The 19146-nt window shown below is 33.0% G+C and overlaps 1 protein-coding gene across 1 annotated transcript; it reads left to right on the top strand.

Annotated features, from left to right (window-relative positions):
* Positions 1 to 614: 614 nt before the first annotated feature.
* LOC145330507 (uncharacterized) lies at positions 615 to 10729 on the top strand. The gene is made up of 6 exons (XM_080175137.1): positions 615 to 690; positions 2264 to 2369; positions 2998 to 3073; positions 7742 to 7869; positions 8277 to 8473; positions 10564 to 10729. The coding sequence occupies exons 1-6, from the start codon at positions 636 to 638 to the stop codon at positions 10722 to 10724; spliced, it is 723 nt and encodes a 240-aa protein (XP_080031263.1). The 5' UTR covers positions 615 to 635; the 3' UTR covers positions 10725 to 10729.
* The last annotated feature ends 8417 nt before the right edge of the window (positions 10730 to 19146 follow it).

The raw sequence follows: 19146 nt of genomic DNA, 5'->3' as shown, positions 1-19146 counted from the left end.
ATTCCTATAACAATTTGGTACGATTTATGAAGTGTAGGAACTCTAGAATCTTTACCAGAAAGTCCATTTAAAACATGCTAATTTTTAAATTTTTGACAATTTTTTTTGTATGATATAATCATTCTATTCATATGATTTTTGGAATTATGATTCCTAGGACAACATCAAAAGCAAAACAATTCTATAATCATAAAAAATAAAAGCTTGAATTTTACTGTATCCTACGTATTTAAGAATTTTTGCTATAAATTTACTTACAATTTTGTTTAGACTTATGTATTAATATTCTGCTTATTGAGTTCTGACCCTGTACTACAAGAGCTATTGTTCGTTTGACCTACCGCTACAGAGCTTTGCTTTTATAGATGTTGTCATCCTTGTTTCCATACGAAGGGGGAGGTAGGTTGTGCTAAAATTCCGTAAAGGTGTGAGTTTTAAGGCTTAAAACAGTAATAGAACGATAAAATCTATGTTAACTTTAACAAAAAATTATGTCTATATTGCTTTTCAATAAGGAATACATATATTTAGTGAATATTATCGTTCTACTACTGTTTTCAAGCCTTAAAACTCACACCTTTAGAATTTTAGCACAACCTACCTCCCCTTTTTAATTGAATTTTTTAGATTTAAAAATGGAGTGCGCTGTTTGTGCTAGACCCATTGAAAGTTACAGATTACACTATGGAGGTGAGATTTTCTATAATTAGGGTCGGTCCGTACGTCCGTCCGTCCGTACGTAATGGATTGGTACGGTTTAGAAAGCTTAGCAACTCTATAATCGTTACGAGAATGTCCGTATGTCCTTTTTAAACATGTTAATTTTTTACTTTTTTAACAACAATTTTTTATGTGTTATAATCATCCGATTGATCTGATTTTTGGATTACTGATTCCTATTACAATAAGATACAATATAGTAAACGAAGCAACTCTATAATCAAGTCCTAAAAATGTCAGTATGTTCTTAAACAGTGTTCTGTATTTAAGAAGTTTTGCAACATATTTCCGTATGATTTTGTCAAAATTAATTTACATATTTACATTATGTATATTCCGTTCTGACACTCTACGAGAGTTAATGTTCGTTTGTCACACCGTTTTAGAGCTTCACTTTTATGTATGTTGTCATCCTTGTTTCTAATATGCCTTCGAAATCGATTAATATCCGCTGGATCAGAACCATTTATACTGAAAAATCATGTATAACAGCGTTTTACAGACACTATTCCGCGGATGATAAAAGGTTTATACCAGTTTTGTTAGACCCGAGGGGTTAACCTATCTAACTTATTTACTATCTCAGGAATTAATTTTTTTGTGTTACTTACTTTGAAAAGTGATTTTTATTTTTTATACATATAGAAATATTTAAGGAGGAAGGGGTCATTGCACTAGACCCCAAATTTTTATGACAATGTTTTCTTATTCGTTGACTTAATAACTTTGGGGCCTTTTAGTGAATTTCGATTGGTTGGCTTATGAAGTTGAGTGTCCAAACGCTTCACCCACTAATTGTAATCTACAGAAGGGGTAATTTTAGAAAGAAACCACTTATCCAAATTTCAATGAGGTGTGTTACACAAACACACACACACTCACACACACACGCACACACAAACTCATACACACACTCGCTCACAAACTCATACACACACTCACATATACACACACACACACACACACACCTAAACACATTTGTACACAAACACACTTTCAACACTTCCCCCCCCCCCCTAAACACACACACATTTCTGCACAAACACACTTAAAACACCTACCCCCCCCCCCTCCCCGACCCCCTACACACAAAAAGCTACACACATAAACTCGCACATTAACAAACACTAATACACACACAATTCCTAGATTTTTAAGTTTTCATGATTTTCTTTACTTTTATTTGAGATAGATGGCTGATATTTTTTGGATTTAAATAACTTCACAAATAACATATCCCCAAAAAGTTTCATTAAGATCTCTAAAGAATTATAAACCTTTTCTGGACCTATAAGAAGCTTCACTGTGTAAAGGAGAGCCTTGCTGTTTCAGCTGTTAGCGAGATCTTATATAACTATAGAGGATTGAATACCTGTTACAGAGCTTCGCCTCAAGCATTCAGGGAATTTTTAGAGTTTATAAAATAGCATAAAAATATAACAAGAAATTTATTATATGAGTTTTGCCTGCAATCCAACTGCTTTTGAGATCTTTAGTTTCATACATTTTTCCCGTTTCCCCTACGTTTTTTTTTTCTATTAAGGAGTGTGTTGCCAGTCATGCCGGACCTTTTTCCGGCGAGTTGTTATAACCGGAATGTTTCGGGTGTGTATGACCGATAAAACTTGCTACGATACTCCTAATCCTGGGTGAGTTTCTAGTTTAGTCATCAAGGACGTCCAAGATTTTTATTTGGGGGAGATGGGGGGGGGGGGGAGGGGTAAAATATTGAAAATCAAAATTTTTCGGGGGCTAATCATTTTATCATAGAAGCAACGGCGTCCAAGCTTTTTTATTTGGGGGGTAATCACACCTTTACCCCCCCCCCCTCTTTGACGTCCTTGTTAGTGATTCACAAGGATCTTAATGGATATGACAGGGGATGAAAATAAATGCAACTTGGCAAAGTGTCTCAAAAATCAGCCATGTGACGTCATAAAAATGAGGGATTATCCATCTATTTTTTGGGGATTTTCTTTCCCACCTCTACTCTCATCTTCCTCATTTGATGACGTCATATTGCTGATTTTTGAGACACTTTGTCTAGTTACAAATATATAAAATTACCACTTCTGTAGTTTAGAATGTCTGATGTGTCTGATATTTTTTCCAGGGGCGATTCTTTTGAGAGGGTGGAGGTACCCTCCTAAGAAATTATGAATCTTTCCTGGACCTATGAGAAGCCTAAATTTAAAGGAGAACCATATCGGTCCAGCGGTTGGCGAGTTACAAACACACAAATAGACATCCTGTTACTTATAATGTGTTATTGTTAAGAACTACCCAGTGCATCCCGTGTAGATATGAAAAATGCCTCAAAGTCGGAATGGATAAAAAGCTCGTCAAGTTCCAGGTAATAAAATCACGTCTTTTTTTCCGCAGATATTAAAATTTTAAGAATTATAAGAATAAAATCAGTATGTTGTCCTGAGGGACCGAAGGCCCAGGCTAACAAAACGGGCATTATCATTGTGATTTATATTTTAATATTCGTGGAAAATTGTCTTTAACACTATGCTATACATGATTTTTCAGTATGACTGAAAACCGGTTCTAATCCAGCGAATAAAATCGGTCGGTTATGCTTCAAAAGATTTCTATATTTTAAAAAGCGATGCTTTTCTAAAAGTAGATCCTTCCGTCCGTAAAGTTTAGCTCTTTCGTTCATTTAGACATGTTTTAGAATTGTTCTATCGATTTCAAACTTTGCAGGATGATTCCTATAACAGTAAGGTACTATTTAGGACTCGTAGCAACTCTATAATCGTTACCTTATAGTCAGTACGTCCATTAAAAACATGTTTATTTTTAACCTTCTTAACAACAATTTTTTATTTGTTATAATCATCCTATTCATCTGAATTTTGAAATACTGATCCCCATAACATCAAAGTATAATGTTATAAGCGAAGCATCTCCAAAATCATGTTCTAATTATGTAAATATGTCCTTAAACAGTATCCTGTATTTCCGTAGTTTTGCAACAATTTTGTTTAGAAATTTACATTTATATTCTGTTTATTCAGTTCTTACACTCTACAAGAGTTAATGCTCGTTTTTTTTAGTTTGAATTTAATGCTTCGCTTTATGGATGTTGTCATCCTTGTTTTTGTCTCGCTTCTTATGAATGCTGTCTTTTTTGTATTAAATTTGAAACATTATGAAAATGTCAAATCTTTAAGTGCAAAAATTATTTCGTTTGTGTTTTATGATTAAATTGTTTTTCTCTTCTTTCAAGTTTTTTTTATCAGTTTGTGAAAAGTTTTGAAATATTATAATATATAAAACTAGCGGCTTCGCCCCTAGCGTCAAGGGGCTTTGCCCCAAGATGTTAAACAACCTATTTTTGTGTTATTTTTTAAAAAAGAAAAGATTTTTTGGGAGGGGGGGGGGGGTTGGTTAGTCGAATTCCTCTTTTTGGATTTTAGTTTTAAAGATAATTTTTTTTGGAGGGGGTATTTTTCATTTTGGAGGGGTTTGGGATGTCCCACCCCCCAAGAAATTAGCTTAAAACCATCCCAGGACTAGAGTTGGGCCGGATATTTTTTTGGCCGGATACCGGATACCGGATATTCGGCTAATTCTAAATGCCGGATATCCGGCAAATATCCGGTTATCCGGCCAAATTACTGCATATCCGGCCGGATAACCGGCCAATTACTCCATATTAAAGTATCAAAAAAGGATATAGTCCCTTTCGTGGCAACGCACCTTAAGGGGCGATTCGTTTTATTTTTTAAATTGCTTTTAATAGGTTAGGTTAGGTTATATTTGGTAAGGTGATTTCCCCGCAGGGTAAGGCAATTGGCCCCGCAAGGTTAGAGTCCCCCGCGAGGGGCTAGAAATAGGAGATACGCTACTGTGAAAATATGAATAATTGCTCCTTAAGGGGCGTTGCCACGAAAGGGACTATTCCCGCAAAAAAAATTTCTTTATAAACTGGTGTTTTATATTATACTAGCGTCTGCGTCCCTAGTATCTAGGGATATATATTAGAAGGGACATGAAAGTGCAGAAAAATAACTTAAAACCTTACAACGACTTTTTTATAAAAATTAAACAGCCTAAAACCACCCTGGGACTTATAAGAAGCTTCACTCTTAAGGAGAACCATATCAGTTCAGCAGTTAGCAAGATCCTTTGCTACAGACAAAAAAAGCTTAGTAAATAAATCTAATTAACTATTACTACTCTCAATCTGTAATATCAATCTCTGGAGGATTGGCGGGGAGGTGGCGTTGAATGCCTCCCCCCCCCCCCCTCTGATTTTTTTCTATCCCATTTTCTGTGTATAAAAGGTAGAGGGCTATAACTGAGTGACTTTCGAAATATGGGTATGACAATAAAGTTAGAGTATAGAGGGGTCGATGGTATATGGCTACATAGAACTATGGCAAAGACCTACTAACATATTCATATTGGTCAAGAAATTTGACAGCTTGGACCCTAAAATGACCGAGTTTTATACAGGATTTTTCATTATTAGAAACAATGCCCTAACTATAAAATTTAACATATATTTGTGTTTTTCCTTAATAAATAATGGATATATCTTAAAATTAATGAAGGAAACAAATCAATTTTAACATTGTCAAAAAATTATAAAAAACTGTAAAAATTTGGACTTCCAGTAAAATATTTTCACTTCAAGCTGCTAACAATACAATCATTTCGGAAAGTAGATATCAATGCCAATTTTTAAAAATAGCAATATTAAGGTTCAAATTAAAATCAATATAGGTTTAATTTGTTTTTAAAATATTTTCCTTTTGAGGGGGCTTTTAAATGTTTTTCCCAGTAATAGATAGATAACTTTCTTCCTTTCCCCTTTCCGAAATATTAGAACTGTCCGTAGCTCCTACGTAGCTTCTGCGCATGTCTATTTATATGTTATATTTAGTAGAGAAGCTACTCTATAATTCACTTTGTCTATCAATAAGTCCGGATTTTTTTCCAATGAATTTGCAAATAAAAATTTATCTGTATTTGACTTTGATAAAAGGATTTTACATCCTATTAAATATATGTAAATCATTGCAGCTCTTTTATGACTTTATACATGCCCTTCTCTTCTTTTTACATCAGCAACCAAATGAATGTAATTATTTTCAATTCCTGAAAATCATAAAAATCTGTACATTGCTATATTTTCAATATTTTATTCATTAAATCAATTGATTTTAGAAAGACATATTTTTTTAAATGGTGCTACACTTTATATTATCATCCTTGTTATAATGTTCTATAGTATTTAAATAAAAGGATTATTATTTTTTGTCAACACTTTTTTAGCTAGCTTTGTAATAATTACGTTTAAATTCTATTGAATTTACTGATAATTATCATCTAATAATTTATCGCTTATTTTCAAGGTCTTACTATTCTAATTATATATACATTATTATGTTTAATATGAAAATTCCGACATTTATCTCAGTTTATTTTTTTTTTAAATTAGCTATCTTTGAAATATATATTCAAATAAAATAACACAGTACAAATAATAATAAAACAGGGTTTGCTTACAAAACACAAACAAATTAATGGAAACACTTTTGAAAAGATAGCATTGATTTTAAATGATAAATATGCTCAAAATTTTTTACAAAAACTAGGCAAAACATTTTTTTGTCGTTGATAACAATATCTTATTCTTATACTCTTATTTACAAATAGTTTTACACTAAAATCTTTTGATTTAATTGTTTTAACTCTTGTACAATTGGGCAGATGACTTTAATTTATAATAAAGGTCCCCCAAATCCTTATACTAACAAGTTGGTGATTTTGATTATTTCTTCAAACCTTATTCCAATGACAGCATATGAGCTTTCTAGCAGCTAAGTGAGAAAGCAAAATTTCTATCGATAAACAACCTTCTGCAGAGCTTTAGGTCTTTGCTTAAGGAATGTTTGTAGCTATCTGTTTATACATCTATACTCTAAATTTATTGGTATGACACATAACTGAGAGTTGAAATTTTTTTAATACCTCCTTCCTGGCGGGCACAGGATACCAGCAAATCTGGTAAGGTCATTTAGGTAAAAAGTAAAAATATTTTTTTACTTAAACAAAGCATTTCAAGTTATCTAATACTAAAATATCCTATAGTCGTACATCCTCATATGTAATATAGGTGTTCAAGTCGATTTCAGGTTCCAGGTATAATCCTGCAAGTCCTGAACCTCCAGGTCTCCAGATATCTTTAAACGTTTCCTGTGACCGCAAATTTTTACTTGAAGATTTCAAATTTTACATAAACATAAACATATTCAGAAAAAATTGTTCTTCTAGCTTCAATAATAAGAAAATTAAAGCCATTGAAGATTAAAAAAAACAGAGATTTTTGTTGTAAAATATAAAAGATTATATTGCCGGATATCCGGCCGGATAGTTTCAATATCCGGTATCCGGCCGGATATTGAAAATGGCCGGATATCCGGCCACACCGGATATCCGGCCCAACCCTACCCAGGACCAGTAGGCATATTCACTGTGGTTACTGAGATCTTAAGCTTCAGACAGACAGACATCATACTACTATAATAAAAAAAGCAAAAGTCTTTAACCCTTAAAAGTCTCCAACAACAATTGTTTTTAAGTCCATTTGTTGCTTAAAAGTTGCTTAAAACGACTGAAATATTTAATTTTTTAAGGTATAGGAACAATTTCTTAAGAAAATGTTTATTTCTATGTAAATTTTAGAATTCCTAATAAAATTCTTAAGGGCCGATTGAAAACTTGGTTTAAATATTATGATTTTTTAAAATTTTCGTGGAAAATTGTCTGTAATACGATGCTATACACGATTTTTCCGTAAGGCTTAGAACCTGTTAATATCCAGTGGATAATCAAATATGTATAATAATTTTAAATCTTAGAATGGACAAGGACCAAATTGTGCCAAATGATCCATGTGACGTCATAAAAATGGGATTTTCTTTCCCACTTCTCCTCGCATCTCCCTCATTTTTATGACGTCACATGGATCCTTTTTGACACAACTTGGTCTTTGTCTTAGAATGGGAAGCCGATAAATAGTAATGGTTCTACACAAAGACCAACAGAAGAACAAAATAATGAGCTAACTTCACAACAAAATGGTTTAAAACCTGTCAACATATCTAAACTCCAACATGAGAATGTCAGGTATTAACTAAATGGATTTATTATTACTTGGATCTTACACCAGATTATCATTATCACTCCAATAAAGTGAAACTTGTAGCTGGCTAAAATAACGACCCCCTCTATCAACCCCCTTGCCCAATCCACTCTCCTCCCATTGGATGAAGGAACTGACAAATTAATGTCGATGTTAGAATCCTAAATTGACATTTTTCTCCTGTATATCCACTTACATTCTACAAATAATGTAATTTAGAAAAAATTGTGAAAGCGCAAAATGGCATAAAAAAATGACAATAAAGTTGTTCATTGAGAGGCCAGTATATATTGTAATTTACCAATGGTAAAATATTTACTCAAATTTAAAATTGAAAAAAAATTCTAAGAGGATATTACCAGATGATCATTACAGAATTTATAAATTTTAGTTCAGAAGACATGGATGAGGACATACTTGTTATTGCTGTAGACAATGATCCACCAAGAAATCCTCCAACAAACATTATTTTTAATATTGACCCTGTAGCCAATCAAAATTCTTCCTTCAACGTATCCAATCACAACTCAGCTTTCGGAAACTCAGGAGCCAATGAGAAAACTGGATTTATATCTTTTGACCCACAAGGTAAGATTATTGGATATTGAACTTTATTTGTCTACTATTGTTAAATTCTTTAGTCTGTTTGGAGAGTAACTTTTTAACGGCATTCCTAAAGTATTTTAAATTAGTCAAAATAAGAAAAGTTCCCAAAATTTAAGACAGCCAAACAGGGACGTCAAAGGGGGTGGGGGGTTAAAGGATTGATTAACCCCCGCCGCCCAACCCCCCAAAAAATTAATTTTGTCCTACCCAATATTTTAATTTAAAGGGGGAGTTCAAATTCCCATAACACCCCAATAAGCTCTAGCATCTAGGGGCTCTGTATTTGAAGAGGCATGAAGAGACTTGTTGAGACCAAACAAGTGAAGCTCTAAAATTAGACTGTAGAACAAACACACGCAGAGTAATTTATAAGTCTAGTCAAAATTGTATAGAAACAAGGATGACAATAACCATAAAACCGAATCTCTCAAACGGTGGGACAAACCAACTTATTGAACTGAATAAACAGAATGAAAATTTATAATTCTAAACAAAATTGTAAGTAAATTTGTACTGAACTGCTTAAATACAGGTTACTGTTTAAGGACATGTTGAGATTTTTAGGACTTGATCATAGAGATGACTTGCTTATAACATTATACCTTGTTGTAATAGGAATCAATATTCCCAAAATTAAATGATTAGGATAAATATATAACATAAAAAGTTTTTTGTCATATTTAAAATGGACGTACGAACATTCTTATAGCGATTAAAAAGTTGTTACGCTTTATAAATCATACCTAACTTCTACAGAAATCGCCATGCAAAGTTAGATCGTTAGGACAATTCTAAAACGCTCAAATTAACGATAAGACCAATCCATTACGGATGGACGGACGGACGGACGGATCAGCCCTAATTATAGAAAAGCTTCGCTTTTAAACAGTACAAAAACTCAAGGAGTAAGGGAGGGGACAATGGATCGAATATTCAATTTTTAGGAGTCTCAGACTTTGGGTACTGGCTTAAAGGGAATGTGCAAGAATTTAGCAGTTTCTGACTGAGTTTGGGTACTTGCGCATGAAATGCCGCTACCCATATGTATGTTTTGAATATTGCAGACGGGGAGAAGGGATAAGGGAAGTGGGGGCAAGGGAAATAAACACTCGTTGTGTTATATAGTTTGGAATGTAGCAGACGGGGAGAAGGGAGGTGGGGGCAAGGGGCAAGGGAAATAAACAGAATAAAAGGGGCAGTACTCATATTCTTGCTAGCAGCTGTTTCTATTATTCAATTAACAATCCCTTTATAATTTCCTACAAATTTATTGGATTTCATGCCCTTTCTTTGATAACTCTTATATTGAATTAATTGCTCATTGTCCCCTCCCTTACTCCCTGACAAAAACTATACACAAGAATGTCTCTATAGTAATTTAAAAAGAAAAATTGCAAAACTGTCTGAAACAAAAAATGTTGAATCATTGTGCGATTAATGTCTAGTCCATAAAACCAGACAATAAAACCATGCTATGCTATACTATAAGATAGTTTGGAATTTCACGTGGTGCCTCCGCTTTGTTGTCGGGAAGGTGTGAGGTTTGAATCTCGGCCCGACACCGCGTCATGACTAAAGCCGTTAAGATTATATGTCAGGTGTGCAACATACATAGTTAGAGTAGGGGACAAGCCTTGGCCCAAAACAGGTGCAACTCATTACAATGCACAGTTAGGACATCAAGACAAAGGTCATGCAATCAAAGAGTTCGTTTTCTTATGGGTGTTACCTTACTTTACCTGTGTGATTAAGCGCGTTGTATTGCAATTCAAGCGCAGAGTATGTTCAAGGTGGCGTGAGGAGGACTTGTACCCGAAGCGTCAAAAGAGTTCATCCAGGCAGTATGAAAGTTTATGTGTAATCAGAACCTCGGGCTTTCATTCATAGTGACAATCGTGCACTGTAACCCATGCCCAAGGAGACATGAGATTTACTCAGTTGCTAGTAAAGCTAAACCTCTGATTGTTCTTGAAAGCATTCTCATTATTACATAGCATATCATTTCACATCCATAGCAGTCCGACTGCTTTGAACATATCCTTGGATGTTGTCATGCTTGTTGTATATTTTAGGAAGCAGAGTTGTGTGCGAGTTGGAACCAATGACTTTACAAAGTATGGTGTCGGGACGCCCTAGTCCTTTGAATTTACCAAGTATGATTTCGGGCCGTCCTAATGCTATTGTCGGCGGCAGACCATCAGTTATCAAGATCAATCCAACAGTTCAGCATTAAATTCAGGTATCTATCTATCTATCTATCTATTTCTATCTATTTCTATCTATCTCTCTGTCTGTCTGTCTGTCTATCTATCTATCTATCTATCTATCTTTCTATCTATCTATCTATCTAGTATCTATCTATCTATCTATCTATCTATCTATCTATCTATCTATCTATCTATCTATCTATCTATCTATCTATCTATCTATCTATCTATCTATCTATCTATCTATCTATCTATCTATCTATCTATCTATCTATCTATCTATCTATCTATCTATCTATCTATCTATCTATCTATCTATCTATCTATCTATCTATCTATCTATCTATCTATCTATCTATCTATCTATCTATCTATCTATCTATCTATCTATCTATCTATCTATCTATCTATCTATCTATCTATCTATCTATCTATCTATCTATCTATCTATCTATCTATCTATCTATCTATCTATCTGTTATTTGAGGTTATCGTTATAATTTTAATTCTAAATATTGTCTGAAGTTGCGGTACAATAAAAGAAGTAAAAATGCATTTGATATTTAATTTTATTAAAGTAATGTTGTTATGGTATAATTTATAATCAGAGGAGGGTAAAGGGGAACACCATTCTACACCCCTTTAAAACAGCAAATGGGGGTTGTGACGTTAAAAGTTTGATGCTTCGCGTTTTGTTTTTAGCATTGTTGTCTCCCCCCCCCCCCTCATCACCTTCCAATATTTTAAGAATTTTAAAGCTAGTCCTAATGGTAACTATTCAAGCTTTAAAAATATGAAAGCTTTGCTTTAAAGATAATAATTAAATTTGTTTTAGATTTTAAAGTTTAAACAGGCAAAAAGGAGAAAATTACAAACATTAAATGCAATTAAACCTAAAAAAATTTAAATTTAAAGATTTTGTAAATAGATTGAAAAATTGTGATTATATTTAAAAATATGATAAACAGAATTATCCCTCATTTTTATAACGTCACATGGCTGATTTTAATCATTTTGAATATTACCATAAAAAAAAATTAATTTGACATGTAATACTTATAGCATCGTATTATAGACATCTTATCTGCGGATAGTAAAATGAAAATTTGTAAGATTAAAACCTTTTTTGTTGGCCCCGAGGGAACTCAGACCATATGATCATGTCGTTGAACCGGTTCTAATCCAGCGGATATTAATCGGTTTTAAACAAATTTCACCAATGTTACCAATCATTCAACCGTTTACAAATAAGTACCTAATTATGTTTGATAAAATATTAATGTTATATTATGACTTGTATTGATAATTTGTTTAAAGCTTTTGTATTATGAAATATAAATAAATTCAGTTGTATTATAATGGTATTATCTCGAATAAATATATACTTGTAAATTTTTGTTTTATTTAAAATTTTCTTGTTTTAACAAGGAAAATCATGCTCACAGGTCTCAGAGTATATTTTTGATACCCTTTCAAAACTGCTTCAAAAACAGTTCAATCATAATCATATGATTTTTGTTTAGCTCTTGAACAACACCTTGCAAAAGGAAGCGATTTGCATACCAGTGAATGTTACAAAACAGCGAAATCACAAAACGGCGAATGTTACAAAACGGCGAAAAATAATATAATATAAATACGACCTGTTTTTAAAAATCTACAATCAAAAATGTGCAATTTCGCCGTTTTGTAACATTTGCCGTTTTGTAATTTCGCCGCTTTGAAAATCGCCGTTTTGTATCCACTCCCCTTTGCAAAAGTAGGTATATACTAGTTTAAATGTACTAGGAACAAGTCTCTGGGAACAAGGATGGCAATATGCATAAAAATGAAAAATTATGAAACGGTGGGACAAAAGAACTTTAATACTTGTAGAGTGTCAGAACTGAATAATCAGAATACAAATGTATAAAATCTTAACAAAATGTAAGTTTATTTGTTTAAAAACTACTTAAATACAGGATAATGTTTAAGGACATAATTACATTTTTAGGACTTGATTATAGAAAGACTTCGATTATAACATTGTACTTTGTTCCCCTAACAATTGGTTTTCCAAAAATCAGATCAAATGGATTATTATAACACATAAAAAATTGTTGTCAAAAAGGTTAAAAAACAACATGTTTTAATTCTGGTAACGATTATAGAGTTGCTATGCTTTCTAAATCATAGAAATTATCGTGCAAAGTTTAGAATCAATAGGACAATTCTAACGTTTTAAAATTAACGAAAAAAGCTAACTGTCCGTGACGGACGTACGGATAGACCGACCCTAATTATAGAAAAGCTTCACTTCTAAAAATATCTGTATCCACACCCAATTATCAATCATAATCATTCACTTTGCAAAAGTATGTATTCATGGATTTAAAGGGATAAGTCAATGGCCGATAAATTGATGTACATCACTAAGGATGATATACAAAATTATTTCTTCAGTAGATTAAGATTAGTGGTTATAACGTTTGGACACTCAACTAAATGAACCAACCAATCAAATTGAATAAAAGCACTCAAGGTTGTTAAGCAAACAAATAAGAAAACGTTATTATAAGTTTTGGGGACTATTTATTTAAATAAACAACCCAATGTCCACTCCATCCCTGAAGTACTAGCTTGTACAATTTATGCACAAAATCAAAAATTTACAGACTGTCGACCAGATCCCCTACTATAAAAAAAAATCACCTTGAACAAACTCTGCGTATGATTTGCCGTTCTTAATCGCCCATGTTATCAAGTGAGGTAACCCCCCCCCCCCCCCAACAACAGACAATAATAAGTTTAATAATAGTAATAAGTTTGCGCCAGTTTTGGGCCAAGACATTCCCCGTACTTTAACACTTAATATCGTGCAGCTGACAAAGCAACGTTAGGAACCATTTTTGAGATCTTTAGTTTTGACGAGGTTTTGAGCCGAGACTCAATCCCATCACCTTCTCGACGACGATTTGATGCTTTTCCAGCAGGGATAAGACAATGGCCGACTTATTCATGTACATCCCCAATATTAATACACATAAATTACCCCTTCTGTAGATTACAATTAGCGGTTGAAACGTATGTACATTCAATTAAATCAAAATTCATTAAAAGTCCCCAAAGCTGTTGAGGTAACGAATATAAAGCCTTATTATAAAACTTTTGGGACTTGTGTAATAAACAGCCCATTGTCCCCTCTCTCTCTTATACTCTTGTCATATATAAATTAAACCGATTTTTTTGGATGATTTAAAATTAAAATTAAAAACTCACAACCGTGGCTTCAGAACGTATTTTAATTTGTTAAAACACATTATGAGTATTACAAGATTTTCCTTATGAATTATAATCATATAATTTTTACCCATTGTCTTGCTTTTGAACCCCTTGCAAAAGTATGTAGAGACATATTGTCTACATCGGCCAATAGGAGAATCAGAATAGTGATGGTACATCCCGGACCTGAGGTGGATTCTTAAAAAATTCTTGGCTCACTGTTTCACTAAAGTTAGTGAGCCTCGTTAAATAATTGTTGTGAAAAATCCTCCAAAATCGAATTAAAAATCTACAAAAATTAAACAAAATTTTATGTTAAAACCCTTTTTTGATTTTATTTGATTTATGTAGATTTTTTTATGCGATTTTGGAGGATTTTTCACAAGAGATATTTAGCGAGCCTCACTAATTTTAGTGGGGCAGTGAGCCAAAGTGGTTTTTAAGAATCCACCTCTGTTATGGTTTAAACATTTTCAGTATGTAGGGGCTTAATTTTTTCATTTCTTAGGATAAAGCTTTTCTTGGGTAAATTCAGGAAAAAGGTAATGTGATTCTTACATAAAATTCTAAAGGAAAATTTACCCACAACCCCCTTTTTCAAAAAAGCAAATTTTACTCCAACTTTACTTCAACAAAATATTAAATTTTGCGGCATTTTCAATTGGAATTCTTTGGCTGAATAGCAGCCCCTGGGTAAAATACATCATTAAAATACAAATTTCTTCTCTTGTATAAGCACATGACAAACCACATAATAAGTTAGATATAAATAGTTGACTTTCTTAAGACAAAACTAGCTTTCTTAAAATTATATTGTCAAGAAATCACGCCATTTCTTGAATGGATCTCGTATATAACAAAAAATAAACAATGGCTTTTTTTTCTGCAAAATATCCTTTTTTAAGATTGACGAAAAATGGAGTCAGAGTCAGATTGCTTATCTAGATATACTATATCTATTGTACAACTGTACTTGGAGGCTTTGCTCATAACATTATACGGATCTACTGCAGTTCACGGTAAAATATTGCTGGTAACGAATATTGCTAAAAATCTATGAATTTTTAAAGGCTGCTAGCTGCCAAACGGCTTAACTTACAGATCATACCCGCACACCAATTTAAGCGGTATAAGAAGGCCTACAAATAATCTGGAATAGCCAAGATCCAATGATGCACAGGAAAAGCTTCACTAAAGAAAAAACACGTAAAATAGGCCTTATTCGCGCATTTCTCTGCACTGCGAGATAATTATGCATTATTGATTTATGGCTATTCCAGATTAGTTGTAGACCTTATTATACCGCTTAAAATGGTGTGCGGGTATGATCTGTACGTTCAGCCGTTTGGCAGCTAGCAGCATTAAACATTCATATATTTTTGGCAATTTTCGTTACCAGCAATATTTTACCGTGAACTGCAGTAGATCCCATTATACTTTGTTGTCCTAGAAATCAGTATTCCAAAAATCAGATCAATTGGATAATTATATCACATACAAACTTGTTGTTAAAAAAGTTGATTATCAACATGTCTTAAATAGAAGTATGGAAATTCTGGTAATGATTATAGAGTTGTTATGCTTTCTAAATCGTATTTAACTACTACAGGAATCACCATGCAAAGTTTAAAATCGATAGGACAATTATAAACTGTTCAAATTAACGAAAAGAGCTAACTGTCCGTGATGACCCTAATTATAAAAATGCTTCGCTTTAAAAGATATTTAATTGTATCCCCAACCTACCTTATCAATCACAATCATTCAAATTGCAAAAATAAGTACTAGCTTGCAATTTACATGCAAAAACAAAAATACACAGAATGTACGGAGCAATGTTTAGGGACGTGCAACAGGGGGGTTTAGACATCCCGACAAGCTAAATATTCCAGTGGTGAAAGGGGGGGGGGGGTAAAACACTATACAACATTAAATTTTGGTTAAGAATAAATCTACAACCCATTAAAATATCCTTGATAATTTTTCATTTTGGTGCGCTGCTACGTGCACCAATTGGCAATATTTATGCACGTGTCAGTAATTTTTAAAAGCAAAGTCCGTACGTCCGTAACGATTAGCTCTTTTCGTTAATTTAAATTGGTTAGAATTGTCCAATCGATTTTAAACTTTCAATGACGATTCCTAAAACAGTTAGGTAGGACTTAGAACTTTATAATCGTTACCAGAAAGTACGTACGTCCATTTAAAAGATGCTTATTTTTTCACTTTTTTTGACAACAAATTTTTGTATAATTAAGTCCTAAAAATGTAAGTATGTACTTTCATCTCAGAGCTTTGCTTTAATGGAAGTTGTCATCCTTGTTATTTGATAAATAGAAATTGTGCAAAAATTATGCATGCACTCCCTTTATAGGTTTATACGGATTTTATGTTCAGACGTCTTAATGGCCGGCAATATATCATGTGTTCTTACTTTATACATGTTACTAGCGGCTACGCCAGAGGCCTCTAATTTTCTAGGGGCGATTTTTCCTGAGAGAGTGGTGGTAGTACCCTGTAAAGGAGAAGCATATCGGTTCAGCGGTTAACGATATCCTTCGGTACAGACAGATAGACAGACAAACATCCTATTACTTTATTGTAAGGATTCTACGATATCCTTATACTAAAGTAAAAGGATGTTTGTCTGTTTGTGTGTCTGTACCGAAGGATCTCGCTAACCGCTGAACCGATCGGGTTCTCCTTAACAGAGTAGCTTCTCATAGGTCCCGGGAAGGTTTATAACTATTTTCTTAGGGGTTGGGACACCCCCGGGCCCAACCCCCCCAAAAAATTAAAAAATACCCCCTCAAGAAAATTTTTAATTTTTTAACTAAAATTAAAAATGATGGGGTGGGGCAAAAAAAAATTACACCCCCAAAATATTTTTTTTAAAATTTTTCTTTTAAAATCTAAAATAAGAAATTGGGTTATCAAATTCGACTCCCCTATCCTCAAGTGCCCCTAGAGGCCTCTAGGGGCGTAGCCGCTAGTTGTAAATATGTCAACATAATGGATATAGAATATACGTGGATATATTGTCATTTGTTGTCAGTATAGCTTGCTAATATAAACTTCATTTTTCATTCAGGAGGGGAGGGTAGATATACCACACTTTTCTGGGATCTTGCCAGATCAAGTATCAACTGTGGGGAATATCAAAGGATGACTCCATGCAAAATTTGAGCCGGATCCGGCCAAAACCGGCCGGGATTTTAATAAAAAACCGTTTTTTTCCGGTTTTTAGGGGGTATCTGTAAATCAAGCCCCCTCCTGGGTACGCCCCAATGATGATTTTTGCTTTAAGGTCTGATCTTAATTCCTCAACACTGGATATGACCCCTAGAGTTGAAAAAATGGTTAAAATCCGGTCTTTTGACCGGTTTCCGGCCATTTCCGGCCCAAAAAATAATTTTAAAAATCAAAATTTCAACTAAAATTAAAAAAAATATGCTTTAAATTACATTTTTCATTAATAATTTTTCAAAAACCAAAAACCTTAGGTAATGAAGATAATTTTAGCAACTTAAAATGTGAAAAAAGGTTGAAAATTGACAAACTTGTGTCAATTTGAAAAATGTTGGTAAATCCTAAAAATTTGACGGATTTATACATACGTTAGAATTTAGGTTGACTATGGTCTTTAAGACACGCCATATCCAACAAAATTGCAATGAGAGAGTCTAAATGTTTTTCTGAACCAAAATTCTACATACCCTGGTGGTTCCAGGGATATATCATTAAGGCTGTACGGCTGGCCAGAAAGCTTTTAACAGGTGGCTGACTAAAAGCCGGATTTGATAGTTATCAACCGTAAAAAGTAGCGATTTTCGTTTTTTGGCCAAAACTCATGCAGGGAGTTGTTTTTTTGGGATTGACACACAAAAGCAAGTTTGTACAACTTTTTGGGGTGGACTTATCTTTACTCTCGCATTATCTGCCATGGGTGAACCGTTTGGCCGATACGCGCCGCCAAAGGCACGATTTTTGATGATTTTTCAAAAAATCTTGTTTTTTTGCTCCTTTAGGGGATGACGGAGCCGATTTAGCGACTTAGGACACTTCTTCATTAATGTTCAACTTTTCGAGGCGGACATTTCTTTGCTTATGTATCATTCACCTCTGGTGGACCGTTTGGCCGTTATTCATCGCCAAAATCACGATTTTCAGCGATTTTACAATTCGCGAGGTTTTAACGACCATTTTTGAGGGGAAGGAGTCATGGCCAGAAAGCTTTTAATAGGTGGCCGACTAAAAGCCGGATTTGATAGTTATCAACCATAGAAAGTACTGATTTTCGTTTTTTGGCCAAAACTCATGCAGGGAGTTGTTTTTTGGGATTGACATACAAAAGCAAGTTTGTACAACTTTTTGGGACTGACATTTTTTTACTTACGCATTATCCGCCACAGGTGAACCGTTTGGCCGTTATTTGCCGCCAAAAGGAAGGAGTCATCCAATCAATATAACTCTAAAATACTTTTCATTTGCCAATTAAATTGGCTACATTTCATGTGAAGTAAATTTTTTTGTGCGTCCAACTGTTTTTGTTCCAATTGAAATTTAAAAATTATTACTTTTTAATTATAATTATTTTTTTCTTGTAATTTTAAAACTAATTAAACACTAATTGTTAGTACATCATAATTTTGATAATTAATTCCACATTTCAATCACTGATATTTACTACTTGGTAATTTTTAATTTATCTTTTGTTTATCTGATTAATCTCTAATGATTATTACTTTGTAAATCTGAATACTTATTATTCATCTCTAGCAATTATTTATAAACTAAAAAGTAATAAAAATTACTATAAGATATGTATTAGGTTAGGTAGTTCAATTGATAATCAAATAAAGTAATTTAGAAATGGTGATAGTTACTACATTATAAAAAAAAATTATAACAATATGAATAAGTATTGATCAATTAGTAATAGGATATTTTATATGATTAATAATGATAAAATCATAAATAATAAGTAATAAAAAGATAATGATAATTAATATGAGTTATTATTGATAGATTTAAAATAGGTTATGTAATATAATTTATTGATTGATTTGTAATAGGATATATATGATAATTAATACTTATAATACTATAACTGAATAATAATAATAAGATAATCATAATTATTATACATAAATATGGTAAGATAATATAATTCATAATTATAGTGTT

This window comes from Acartia tonsa, chromosome 10 (assembly GCF_053477335.1).
Source record: "Acartia tonsa isolate MP-2025a chromosome 10, ASM5347733v1, whole genome shotgun sequence".
Classification (NCBI taxonomy): Eukaryota; Metazoa; Arthropoda; class Copepoda; order Calanoida; family Acartiidae; genus Acartia; species Acartia tonsa.
The sequence above is the reverse complement of the archived record's forward strand: the minus strand, read 5'-3'. Positions and strand labels throughout refer to the sequence as shown.